The 14,136-nt window shown below is 43.7% G+C and overlaps 1 protein-coding gene across 6 annotated transcripts in view; it reads left to right on the top strand.

Annotated features, from left to right (window-relative positions):
* The first annotated feature begins 6,111 nt into the window (after window positions 1-6,111).
* The window catches only part of LOC122335434 (serine/threonine-protein kinase WNK2-like), a 42,307-nt gene continuing 34,282 nt past the window's right edge, over window positions 6,112-14,136 (top strand). For 3 of the 6 annotated variants that reach the window (XM_043233302.1, XM_043233301.1, XM_043233299.1), the window contains exons 1-2: window positions 6,112-6,315; window positions 7,236-7,892. In XM_043233302.1, the coding sequence (XP_043089237.1) occupies window positions 7,302-7,892 (591 nt within the window). In that variant the 5' untranslated portion in view covers window positions 6,112-6,315; window positions 7,236-7,301. The other 3 variants (XM_043233304.1, XM_043233303.1, XM_043233300.1) reach the window with 2 other exon arrangements.

Below are 14,136 nucleotides of genomic sequence, written 5' to 3'. Positions count from 1 at the left end.
AGCGGCTGTGTTTAATTCATAGGAGTGTGCCGCCATCGCTGACCCGGGCTGTTCTCCTCAGACCTATATTCCTGAGCGGATGCAGGGACCGGCTGGAAGACGTCCTGTTATTCGGGTTGGTATATGATCTGTTTACACTCATCCAGTATTTACGTCGTTGCTCACTCATGCACTCACGCTCTGGACTATTTGAATTCTACACTGCATTAATTACACTGGTTATAATTCATACTTCTTTTATTACCTTTCTCCGGTAAAGAGAGCAATTACAATTATCTCAACTTAAACGTTTATAAGACTGCATATGCAAATAGCGGTTTTGGGGCAAAAATCGCTCAGCTACAAACATCTTCTATTTATACAGTGTGTCGTGTTTATTTTTAAAAAGAAAAAGTCCTGTCTGTAGCTGTGGAGAAATAGAAAGTGCCACGACTCAAATTTCACGGTGAATATCTGAGCCAAAGCTTTTATTGTCAAGCTGAGGGTTGTGTTACACGTGAAGGAAATTCAGTAACGCACACCTTCGGGCTTTAGTCTGCTAAACATTATAAATATACTCTAATCTTGTTTTGTTTTCCTTCCTTATCTTGAATAAAGGAACCCTTGGAATGCTTTCTGAGACACCGAAATCTTGTCTTGAACATTCTGAAGATTCCTCTTCCTTCCTTCATGATAAAAAAAGAACATTGTCTCGTTGTGTTCCAAACCCACACTACTTTAATCTGCTCATTAAGTCTGACAACACGTGTCCGTTTGGAGCTGAAATCAGACAGAAGGAAACAACAAACAGTGTTAATATGGAAGCTATGGAAGCCAGCATGATCGAGAGAATCATCTCCCAAATTTTATATATCACAAATCAGACTCTTTTATATAAAAAAGTCTGAAGTCTGAACTCTTTGTCGAATGAGAAGAACAGTCAGACATCCTGACTGTCCATACCCAAATATCAGACGGTCAGACAGTGATTCATCTTTTATGAATGTTTGAAATATTGATAGAAATGGAAACAAGTAGAGGTTTGGACAAGGAACCAGGATTCCTTATGTCACGACTTAACAAGAGGACAGCTTTCTTCTGGTTTGACAGATGAGTCTTAAGTCTAGTCCCAGAATAAAAAGCAAATCTGGCATTTTTTCTAAGGCATGTTTATAAAAATGACTTAAATTTCCTATCTGAACTATATTATACTATATTATTAGGTCCGTAATTTTATTTTTCAGTTCATCTGATATACCTGTATTTGACGCAACATAACCTAGTGTGAAGTCGTAGCTTTGTTTCACACACGTAAACAAAGATACTGAGCGAGAGAGTCTTACATACCACCCAGAATTGACAAACTATATGTAAATGATATTCTTTCTATTACGATATTCTATTATCGTCCTTGTTCTGATTTTGAGCAAATCAATTTAGGCAAACTCAGACAACATGATTAATATTCATGAACCCAGCAGATCATTAATCCCAGTGTGTTTTATATTGTTATAAGTAGAAGAATTCCTAGCAGTTTTATCGCTATTATTTTTAATTTACTAAACTCAGTCAACATGACAAATATGCAGTCATGGTTATTCTAATTACTAAAGCTCTGCCATCTTATAATGCTAAATTATAAACATATAATACATATAAACATATATTTACAGTAATACTGAATTTCATAGGTGTCTCTCACATTGTCCCACAGAAAAATAGTGTGAGTTAGTGTTGAATGTTTTATAGTAATAATAATAATATTCTATTTAGTGTCCATTTCATTCATTTAACATATTTAATATTGGTGAGATGAGGAGGCGGCATTAGAATCCATTCGCAGTTGTTTATTGTGCTCAAGACAAATATAGATATCAAAAGGCAGGCAGAGAGTCATCAACAATAAGGCAGTCCAATCCGTCAATAAGTTAAAGGGGACATCCAGAGGCAAAGTCAGGGTAACAGGCAATGGGTCAAAAAACAGGTACAGCTATCCAAATCAGGCGACAAGGCAGAAGGGCAAATCCAAGATTCAAAAAACAGGTCAACAGGCAAAAATCATACACACAGGAACCAATCAGAATAGTAGAAGAAAACGCTCGGTAAGGCAGTAGAACTAGCAATACTTTGCGTGGATCATACTGTGAGCTCTGGTTTTATGCTGGCCAAACAGGAAATGAGAGCAGAGGGAGTGGAGATGAGTCAGTACTCACTGGCGTGGTGTTACAGAACCCCCCCCCCCTCTAGGAGCGACTCCTGGAGCTCGACGTGGACGTCACCCTGGCAGTGGTGCTGGACGGTCGGGTCTGGCTCGGCGAAACTCCTCGATGAGAGAGGGATCCAGTATATCCCGGGCGGCTACCCAAGATCTCTCCTCTGGTCCGCAGCCCTCCCAGTCCACCAACTATTGGAGCTGCTCCCCTTTCCTTCGAGAGTCCAGCAACTCATGCACCCGATATGCGGGGTTCCCGTCAATATCCAAAGGTGGTGGATTCTGGGGCTTCATGGCCGGGGTCAGCTCCCGGGTGGACCGGTTTCAGGAGGGAGACATGAAAGGAAGGAGAGAGGGAGGTTGGTAGGCAGGGTGTGGGCGACAGCATCGACTCGCTTTGGGTCTGGGCACGTGCCACTCTCTGGAGCCGAACATGGGCACTGTCCCACACCCTCTCACTACATTGAATCCAGTCATCGACTGCTGGAACAGATGAGGCTGGAATCCGAGGACGCACTGGAAGGGGGTAAGGCCGGTGGATGAGTGGTTAAGGGAGATTTGAGTATACTAAGCCCAGGGTAAGAATTCTGACCACCTGTGTTGTTCCTGGCTGCAGTAGGTCCGTAGATATCGACCGATCTCCTGGTTAAAGCGTTCTACCTGGCCATTTAACTGAGAGTGGTATCATGACGTGAGACTTATATTTATGTTGAGCTGTCTGCAGAAAGCTTTCCAGACTTGCCAAGTGAACTGGGCCCCCCGTCACTAACAATGTCTTCAGGAGGGCCATAGACACGGAACTCATTGTGGAAAAGAGCCTTGAACTTGGAAAACTGAATGATTACCAGGATGGTGCTGAAGTGGTTGGAGGGTGGTAGGTCTGTAACGAAAACTATGGATAGATGGGACCAGGGTCGTTGGGGAATGGGGAGTGGCTGGAGGAGTCCGGAGGGTAATTCTTTGGGTGTTTTAGATTGCGCACATACTTGGCAGGACTTGACATAGGCAGTAATCTCGGCAGACATTTCGGGCCACTAAAAAGAGTTTTGGATGGCCCGTGGTGAGAGAAGTATGGACCCATTGAATAACTTGCTGATGAAGGGAAGAGGGAACGTATTGTTTGTCAGGGGGACAATTAGCAGGGGATGGTTCACTCTGTTGTGCTTGTTGTATCTCTTCCATTATATCCCAAGAGATAGGAGCGATGACTATGGATGGAGGAAGTATGGGTTTGGGTTCTGAGTTCATGGAGTGGTGTTCAAAACATCTTGAAAGGGCATCTGCCTTCCCATTCTTACTGCCTGGTCGGTAGGTAACGGTAAAATGAAAGTGGGTGAAGAAAAGAGACCAGTGAGCTTGATGAGGATTCAAATGGTTAGTGTTCTTTATGTATTCCATATTCTTGTGTTCTGTGATAACTTGGAACAGTTGAGTAACCCCCTCTAACCAGTGCCTCCAATCTTCTAGAGCCATTTTCATCGACAACAGCTCCTTATTTCCGACATCACAATTTCTCTCCACTGCTGATAGTTTTCTAGAGAGGAAAGCACACGGATGGAGCTTGCCTGTTGTTTCTGACCTTTGTGAAAGAACAGCTCCAATTCCACAGTCAGATGCATCCACTTGGTAGATCTGGATCTGGATTGGGGTGATTCAGGATAGGGTCTGACGTGAACCTTCTTTTCAGGGTAGAGAAAGCTTGGTTAGCCTCCTCTGTCCACGTAAGCCTTGTAGGTTTGCCTTTTAGCAGTGAAGTCAGAGGGGATGCGACTGTACTGTAGTCACAAATAAAGCGTTGATAGAAATTGGCAAAACCTAAAAACCTCTGCAGTTCCTTCACAGTGGTGGGTTAAGGCCAATCGGTTACTGCCTGTAACTTTACCTCATTCATCTTGATTCCCTGGTGACTTATGTTATACCCCAGGAACGAGGTCTGAATGACAAGGAATTCACACCTTTCCGCCTTGACGTAGAGCTGATTTTCAAGAATTCTTGACAGAAAGATTCTAACATGGTGGACGTGTTTAGATTCAGATTTTGAGTAGATAAGGATGTCATCGTTGTAGGTGACTACGAATTGATCAATCACATCTTTGAAGATCTCATTAATAAACAACTGGAACACTGCTGGGGCGTTGGCCAGGCCATACGGCATAACAAGTTATTCGTAGTGCCCTCTAGTGGTCAGAAAAGCAGTCTTGGTTGCCTTGGTAAATGGTTGCCTCGCGCAGTTGTTCTAGTGCAGATGGTACTACAGGAAGAGGATAACGGAATTTGACAGTTAAGTTATTTAGCCCTGATAGTCAATACAAGGTCTCAGTCCTCAATCTTTTTTCTCCACAAAGAAAAACCCCACAGCTGGTGGTGAGGTCGAGGGGTGAATGAAACCAGAATCAAGGGCTTCTTTAATGTATTCCTCCATGGCTTAAGTTTCGGTCCTGGAAAGTGGATATATCTTGCTTCTGGGGGGCATAGCATTGGGTCGGAGATCTAAAGCACAGTCCCAGGGACGATGTGGGGGTAATTGTGTGGCTTTTGTTTTTCTGAAAACATCTAAGAGATCATTATAACAGGAGGTAATATTAATAGGTTTGAGATTTAGTGGACTTTTGATGCTCGTAGTGTGACAGGATTGGGGAATGGTAGTGAGACAGTGGTCATGACAGAAAGAGGACCAGTTGGCTAGCTCACCGTGATACAAGGAGATCTTGGGGTCATGGATCGACAGCCAGGGAAATCAAAGGATGACTTCATGCTCAATCCGTCAACAAGTTAAAGGGGACATCCAGAGGCAAAGTCAGGGTAACAAGAAATGGGTCAAAAAACAGGTACAGCTATCCAAATCAGGCGATAAGGCAGAAGGGCAAATCCAAGATTCAAAAAACAGGTCAACAGGCAAAAATCATACACACAGGAACCAATCAGAATAGTAGAAGAGAACGCTTGGTAAGGCAGTAGAACTAGCAATACTTTGCGTGGATCATACTGTGAGCTCTGGTTTTATGCTGGCCAAACAGGAAATGAGAGCAGAGGGAGTGGAGATGAGTCAGTACTCGGGTGAGGGCTCCCTCTGCTGGTGTGGCGTTACAATTGGGGACATCTAAGTTATTTGATCATTTAATAATAATAATAATAATAATAATAATAATAACAGAATAATTACTTTCCTGGTAATTTATTATTTGTTGTTAATAATAATTTAACTCAGTTACGCTTTGTGAGAAGTAACTTGGAACGATAACTAATTACTTTTTTAAAGTAACGTGCCCAATACTGTATGCTTTTGTGTAACAAACTCTCTCCGGTAAAAATGAATAATTAAGAATTTATTAATAATAATAATAATAAAGAAAAATAAAAAAATGTCTTCAGTCATCTTAAAGAATCAGATAAAAACACTTCTCTTCAATCTCTAATCCTCTTTAACTCCAGCACTCTATTCTAATTCAATTCTTTAATTCTATTATCCTTTTAGAATTGCATTAATTTATTAATTTTGCTGACTGCTTGTTTTGTTAAAACAAACTGTATTATTTATATTATTCTTTTCATACTCGATCTATTTGCTTTCTTTTATTATACAATTATAAAAAAAAAGGCAGCTGACACTAGCTTGCTCTATTCTTTCTGTTTTCTTTTTATTTATTATATCATTTTAAAAAAACAACTTGTTGTCTGTACTGTGTTAAAGTAAACCGAGACTTGTCCTAGCACTTGCAGATCATTGCTCTTTTGATGATTTTTGATGAGTCGCTTTGGATGAATGTAAACGTAAAGGCATTAAAGCGCTGCTTATGGGACACTTTTAAGGATCCGCTGCAGCTGTGCGGAAAAGAGCTGCTCGGACATCCCGCGAAATGTCTCCTTCGGCGGATCCTGGTGTGATAAGCAGAGAGAGAGAGAGAGAGAGAGAGGTGAGGAGGAGGCAGAGGAATGCTGGGAATGATCCTGTGATTGGAGCAGGGCGCTGGGCGTGGAGCAGCTGCCTTCAGAGGCGCTTCCCGGACGGACGCGTTTCCAGGGATGCCGAGGCGAGCGAGCGCGTGATTGACCGCGTCTTCATCTCTGCCGCGTCTTCATCATCTGCCGCCGTCGACGCGCGCGCGACGCTCCAGCCCTCTCCTGTGAGTCATCTTCATCCTCACCATCATCCTCTCATCATCATCATCATCATCATCACCTTTCTCTGGATATGACGGAGGATGTTAGAGCTGTGGCACCTGCAGCATCTCGCGCTCATCCTCCTCATCCTCCTCCTCATCCTCACCGCTTCGTTCGTTTTCGAGCCGTGTTATTGCTGGGTAGATGGACACCGCAGGCTTAAGCGAGGGATTGTGAAGCATTTAGCAGTTCTGACGTTGCCGCAATATTTTGGAGCTTTGAAAATAACATCCTCAATAAAAACTAACGCCTCGACGAACGTTTAACAGACTTGTAATTGTTACGATGAAGTCTTCGTCGATTAGATTAGCACTGGTTAGCATTTAGAGGCCAAACTCTTGAAGTGAGATTTGCCCGTGCTGTAAGTATGTGTCATGTTTCAAAGCGCCTCGGCCCAGAAAAAGAGGCGCTTCATCCTTCTCCCCATATTTTGTTGGTTGCTTTGTTTATTATTTAGGAGGTGAAATGCTTGTACATAAATTGTTTTATTTTAGAGACATTTTTGACAATGGTTGTGCGTTAACTTAAGAAACACGTGAGTATTTGTCGTGTAATGCGCCTTCTGTTTATATAAGATGCAAACGCGCGCTTATTTAATGATAAAACCACACGTGCATTTTAATCGGTCACCAGTGATAAATGTGGAAACTTTTGGTTTATATTAAAGAGAGAATTATAGCCTATTTTATCTATTTAATTACATTTATGCTTCTTTTAAATGTTCTTTTATTAAACCGTTTATTTTGTACTTTAGTAGGGGACCTGTGTGCATGTGCTTCTTTCTGTTGGCAAGCGTGGCAGTACATTAGATGTGTTATTGGTAGTCGTGGTGTAACCTGAAACTGAACACGACTGCTGAAAGATGAATGTGTTGTTCCCTCAGATGGACGAGTCCTCGCTGGTGCGTCAGTGCTGCGGTTCGACCCTGAACCTGTGACCGACTCAGACCATGGAGCCCAAACCCGACTGCTGCGCCTCGTCCGTGCCCAACTCTCAGCGCGAGCTGCAGCTCAACATCTACGAGACCATCAGCGAGGGGAACGTGAATAAGCTGGAGAGCTCCGCGCTGGTGCGGGCCGGCAGCGACCCCAGCTCCTACCCCTCGTCCAGACGCCAGAGGTTCATCCGCAGGAGCCTGTGGTTCACCGATAATGACGAGCCCCAGCCCGACGACTGCAACCCCGAGTCTGAGGAGCAGAGGAAGGCGCTCGGCATCAACCTGAGGACCCTCGTGGACCGGACTCTGGTCGCCCGGTCCGGCTTGCAGGAGGGCTCGAGCACAGAGAGCCAGAAGACTCCGAAGGAGCTGGAGATCAGCGCAGATGAAGAGCGAGAGGAGCTCAGGACGGGCGGAGGGAAGACTCACGTGAAGGAGGCCAGCGAGGAGAACGAGGAGGAGGCCGAGATGAAGGCCGTGGCCACCTCGCCCGGAGGACGCTTTCTCAAGTTTGACATCGAGATCGGCCGCGGCTCCTTCAAGACGGTCTACAAGGGCCTGGACACGGACACCTGGGTGGAGGTGGCCTGGTGTGAACTTCAGGTGCGTGTCTTCTCGGCTGAGTAGAGCGGTTTAAGGTAGGGCTGCACGATAAACCACAAAGAAGCTGTGATGGTCAGGTTCTGTGATCAGCTGGAAAGCTCCATCGAAAGCTTGCGTTGATTCAGACTAATAAACACATGACTACGAGTTTGTCTTATGATTATCAAAATAAAGTATATAATAATGCTTTATCACTGCTTATAATGCTACAAAATATGCTGCATGCCTTATTCTGATTAAAAAGTATATATATATATATGTGTGTGTGTTTGTGTATAAATACATAATATGCACACTAAAATTTATATAATATATAAATATATTTAATTTATAAATGTAACCTGTTTTTTTTTTAAATATACATGCACGTGTACGTATTTATATATGCATGGTAAAAAATGAATCATTAAGAAGTGGTGTTTTTTCACGTGTTCTGATGGAGCAGCATTTAATACACAGAGCTGTAGAATCACATTAAAATCACATTATAATCACATATAGTCTGATAATCACATTCGGTTAGTCGTACGTGTTGACGAGCGTTTTTTTAGTAAAAGAAATAGCTGTTGTTGTTGCTATAACAACAGTAGACTAGTTCTGTGTGCTGCTGAAATGTCCAGAAAAGAGTAAAAAGATGGCTTTTGAAGTCAACCTGGAGGAGGAGGTCAGTCCACAACGACGTTTGTGAGAGCACAGCGTTATTCAGGGAAGGAAACAATACGGTGCTTACAACAGTTCAGTCCAGGAGCTCCGGTCTGTGGCATATTTTAGACAGATTGAGTTTTGTGCTCGCATCATAAAACTGCTTGTGCTCTGAAACTAGTACGATCTGTCTTCAGTTATCACTGTACATGTGCAATCAAACAATCCAGGTGCCTTCTTGAATCTCGAAGCATACTAATAGTGGTGTGGCATGTACAAATCTGCACACATCTTATACACTATCTACTCTTATACTATGTAATGTACGATACGCACAGCACTCTATTCAGTACAACACGTGCTACACAGAGGATGCACAAGACCAGAGATGTGTGAACATGTAGACGCTAGATGTGCAGTCCAGCAGGCGCTGATGAGGGCTGAGGTAGTGTACCATGATCAACAAGATCCTGAAATATGCTGCATTCACAGCCTTGCCAGTGTTTCAGTCCCTCTTTAATGGCAGCCGGTCATACAGACTTTAGTTCAGTGTTGACGTTGAACAGGTCTGTTGTAAAAGAGTGGGCAGGTTTTGAAAGATCTGCAGATTAGGATTCGTTCGTAACAATGCAGAGCGAAAGTAAACCTGGGCAATCTTGAGATCATCTGTAATCTTAGCAGGTCCTCGGTGTTCCAGATCTTCTCCTCATGGATGGAAATATTCAATCAATCTTTTTTAAATCTATCTCAAACATGTTTTTTTTGGTCAAAACAGCTTTTCCTGAGTAGGCTGTGGTTTGATAACACTGGCTCAAATAATGTTTCTGCTCAGTGTTTATTTAGTGAAGGGTTGTTGGTCTGGTAAATGTATGTCTAGCGACTCTTAGAAATGTTTCCTCAAGTAAAGGCACTGTTGAATGAAAACACAACTTGAGTAACAAATTGCTGGTTAATGATGCAGATGAATATGAAAGATCATTATATGTGATAGGTGTTATACCTAGTTGCTGTGTTTTTTTTAAATGCACAAATGAAAAAGATAAGCAGGAGTATGTCGGTAATAACACGCGAATAACACGTGAAGCTAGCTGCCCTCTTTATAAGACACATAAGGCTCCTGAAAAGTATCCCACCTCTTTCTTTCTTTCTGTGCTCTTTTTCTATGATCTTCTTAGTTCAATGACATTTAGGCTAAAACAAAGGCATACAGCGCTTTGTCTGTAATATTCAAAAGATGCATTTAAAGCCATGACAAATCACCCTTATTTCTGTTTTGTGTTTTCCCGTGCGTCTTTAAATCAGCATCAAATCATGTGTATGCAGTGCTCTGAATGAACTCGGCCTTCAGGTGTTTAATGTTCAGCCGTGTAAAGACGTTTGGACGCCTCTTCAATGCGTTTGAAAGATTCAGCCTGTCTTTAAACATGTCAGCTGCAGTTTCTCAGTGTGTGTGTGTGTGTGTGTGTGTGTGTGGATAAGCATCTGTAGCTGCAGGAATGTGGCGTCTCTGATGGCGATCTCAGACCCACAGAAACACACACTCCAGTCGTGTCTGGGTTTGTCTGCCCGTGTGTTTTGGGTGGATTTGGGGTAAATATACAAAACAGTGCAAACTAGGTCAGTACTGTAGTTAATTTCTTTCTCTTTTAGATCCGCTGGCCTTTTAGCTGCAGGGAAATGAATTGAGGGGATTCAGACACTGACGGCTTTGCTTTCTATAAGAGATCTCTTGGCTGGTGACAGATTGATGGTGATATTATTTTGGTGCAGCTGTCCTCTGATGCTCCTCCATCACGCTCTCTGTCAGGATGGGGACCGCACACGACTCCAGAAGCATTGATTTCAGAGCACTAGCCAATCGTTTTCTCGACTCGAGCAGTGGCACTAGCAACAACAAGGCTGTGGGTTCGATTCCAAGAGATTGCACGAACTAATAAAATGCATTCATTAAATACGATGCAAATCGCCCCGGATAAAAGCATCTGTCAGATGCATAAATGTCTAAATTCATACACAGTTGAAAGCCTCGAAGTCGATATTGTTAGGAAACTTAACCTGCATGCATGAAATCATGCACTCGAGCTGTGTGTTGATGTGTATTCCTGTGTGGGATGCCAGAAAGCGTTTTATGGAGTGGATTGTGGAGTCCTCCCGCTTCAGTCAAATCTGTTAATGGTTATCTGGCGTCCTGCCGACAGATGAAGCCACATCAGGTGAATTTGTGCTGTGTCGACAGCGCCGCGCTCGCACAGACTCCTGGGAAATGCACCGAACGGCCCCGAGATGCACAAACCCTGCTGCAAGCGCAGGACAGGAACATAGGCATATGAAGCTCACTGCATTTAATAACACACAGATTTACAAATTAGTTTCGTAAAAAGAGGTTTCATATCTGCCCGGTGAGGTGAGGTGAGCAGCGGTGCTGGGTTTTGTGCGATCTTAGTGGGAGGATGCCAGATGTTCAGATGTTCGGCTCTTGTTCGCAGATTGCAGGGCTCATGAGGCTCTCGTTGAAGTGCTGTTCTCCAGCTCGTGGCTCACGCTTGCCCTCCATTCAGCGTGTAATTAGCGTGTCTTTAAGCGCTCTCACACGTGTGTCGTCCGTTTGATGCACAAAACTGCACATCCTCAGCAGCCTGTTGAGCCGAAGGAAACAGGTCAGAGTTGAAGCTAGGATTACATTTATTCTTTTGAAATGCACAGTCCAATGAATCGACAGTGCATTTGTGCCGTCACTCAAAAATACGAAGCTGATTTCGGCGTAAATGCGGCTTTCATTGATGTCGGGTCCTGAAAGGAAAGAGCTACAGCGATGGTTTTCATACTGCACAAGCACGGGGCCAAGCCAAGGAGATATGAAGTTAGCGGCTGTGTTGATCCGTGTCGAAGGATGCTGCTGTTGTGCCTGCAGCGGGAGACGAGAAAGTGGGCGTTCACACAGGATGTGTTACTGTGGCCAAAAATAGCTGTAGTGAACACAACAGAACAGAGCCCAATGCACCACTCATCTCAAACTAGCCTAGACGTGAACGCCGCTCGGTTCTGATTCTACACTCCTCGACGCTCAAGTGCGAGGTCTGGATGAGAAAGTTTGGACCGGGACAGATCAGTGAGATCTCCTCAAAATCTGCTTCACAAAGACTCGGCTCAGTTTACACTTAGAGTTCTGTTTCTAACCGGAGGACGTCGCGCAAGAGAGCAGAAGGGGGAGATGTTGAAAACTGGGAGTCTGTGTTAGGGATGGGAGATATGCCGGTGAATAACGATAAGTCTGGTTGATGACGCAGGTCCGTGCGACTGATTCAGTGTTCAGGTGCGGCCTGGCGGGAGGTGGACGTGAGGACGAGGAGGAGCTTGTTGTTACGTCAAGAGCTAGCATCATTACAAGCATCGACAGCGATGTCTCCGGTGAGAAGAGGAAGTGCGGCTGTTGCTGGTTGATGGCAGACTTCATGAAATAATAGTCTCAAATGATCAGTAAATAATCTTCAGAGCGTTACGTTTTCTAATAAATGCACTGATTACATGTAGCCTGTTCAGACAGCGCTGCACGAGCTCTCCGTCTATCTGCTTTTAGACCGGGTTCAAACTCCAAAGCGTTTCGTGCATTTTTAGTATGCTCACTACGACTCAAAGCTGATGAAATGGATTCGACGGTCACACCTGTATCTGATGTCTGGAAGTGTCCAGCGTCAGCGTGTGTCATAGAGAGTCTCGTGGAGGTCAGGGTCACCGGACCGATTGTTCTGATGTGTGGATTGAGGTCAGTGGGTCAGTCAGGACTCAATGCAATCAAAACACGTCCATTCAGGGCCGGAGTAAAGCGCTGAGGTCAGTAGTGCACTGAAAGCCACTGAGTTCATGACACAGACTGAAAGACGCTTCAGACTCGGCAGCATTCGCACACTTCATTATCAGAAGTGCTGGAGAGTAACTCGTTATGCGTTATGCAATTTAATTACAAAAGAAACGGAACTAGAAAAAATGTGTTAAGTTCAATTTAACTTACAGTTCCTTATGAAAATCATAACTATTACTAAGGGCTGAATAAGTGTTTTCCTTATCTGTAAGTTGCTTTCGAAAGCACAGAAATCAAAAAAATTATCAAAAGTAATCAGATATATTACTTTAATTAAGCAATTCAAATAGTTGCACGACTTGTTACATTTTCAATATGGTAACTCGTAATCTGTTACCTTTTACATTTACCAAAGTAACCTTCCCAGCACTGTCTAAACCATTCATATATTGTGTTTAGTAATTGAAAATAAACCTGCGTGGTACGATCAATAGCATGCAGTTTAAAAATGCATAGCAGGAATTTTATATTAAAGTCTTCTCTGGGAAAAATATGACCTATTGTGTACCACAGGAAAAAAAAGGGGTGTACTGCCCCTTTAAGAGCAACCAACAGCTTGATGACCGTTTAAAGCCTGTTCACTTTAGTGTAGAAATTAAATGGCCCTTCAGTCCAGTACTTCCTGTTTGTAAATGAGAAGAAAGAAAACTGCTTGTCAAGCTGTTTCCTGGGGGCTTTATTGTGTATTCAGGTTTAATCAATGCACTGGGCAGAGCGCTATAGTTTATATTGTTCTCTAATACTTACGCTGCATACTGCATAGGTGTGGTAAAATCAGCGTAAGGCACGCCTCTCATAGCTTGTGCTGAGTGTCCTTCTGACTAAACAAAGGCCGCCTCGCTGCGTGTGTGAGGACAGTGGTTTATTCATGAAGCGTGAACACACTCTCACACAGGTTCGGGGAAGGGAAACATGCGCAGATCTCCTCTGTGCGCTCAACTGTGAGTGTGTCTGCACGTATTATAGCTCTATCGATAAAGCTCCTGTGGGTCCGTGTGTGCTAATAGAGCTGCGCGGGGCGTATCGATTCATTCCTGGGAGTTTAACAGCCCATGTTTAGAGCTGTCTGTCTGAAAACACTGAATCGCCGGGCTTGAGTTGTGCTTCTACACCCCTTTTAAAAGCGTAATCATAAACTGAATATCAAATAAATAGAGCTTCCTGAAGACTGGAGTACGAGACGATCAGCGGGCGACTCTTGCCAAGCCGTAACTGTTGCTCACAAACCCCTGGCCCTGAGCGTATGTCGTGTACAGACGCGCTGAGGATTTCATGAAGAGGGAGCCGAGCGGCGTTCACACCAGGAACTGCTTTCTTTTCTGTTTTTACGTACAGACCACATTGAAAAACATTGCCCTCCACATTGCTTTTCATGTAAATAGTTAAAACACTTGAGATAAAACGGGTCCGACAATTTAAAAATCTTCTAATATTTCCCTTTTACTTGGTGTTGAAAAGTCCAGCACATGCTGGTTAGGTGTGTTTTTGAAGCACAGCCGCTGGTCACGAGCTGGTTTGTGCTGGTTTGTGCTGGTTTAAGCCGCCGTGCTTCAAAACATACCTAACCGGCATATGCTGGATTTGTCAACAGAGCTGTATTTTTTAAAAATAAACCAGATGAACGCAGTTCTTCATCAGCGTTATTCCCGAGCGCGAGGTGGAGCATTCAGGACAGACTCTGCATAATACATGAGACGGCTGGAGCTCAGAAGACTACCCAGCACCTTCATCACACTCTTCTAA

The sequence above is a fragment of the Puntigrus tetrazona genome, unplaced genomic scaffold (genome assembly GCF_018831695.1).
Source record: "Puntigrus tetrazona isolate hp1 unplaced genomic scaffold, ASM1883169v1 S000000776, whole genome shotgun sequence".
Classification (NCBI taxonomy): domain Eukaryota; kingdom Metazoa; phylum Chordata; class Actinopteri; order Cypriniformes; family Cyprinidae; genus Puntigrus; species Puntigrus tetrazona.
The sequence above is the reverse complement of the archived record's forward strand: the minus strand, read 5'-3'. Positions and strand labels throughout refer to the sequence as shown.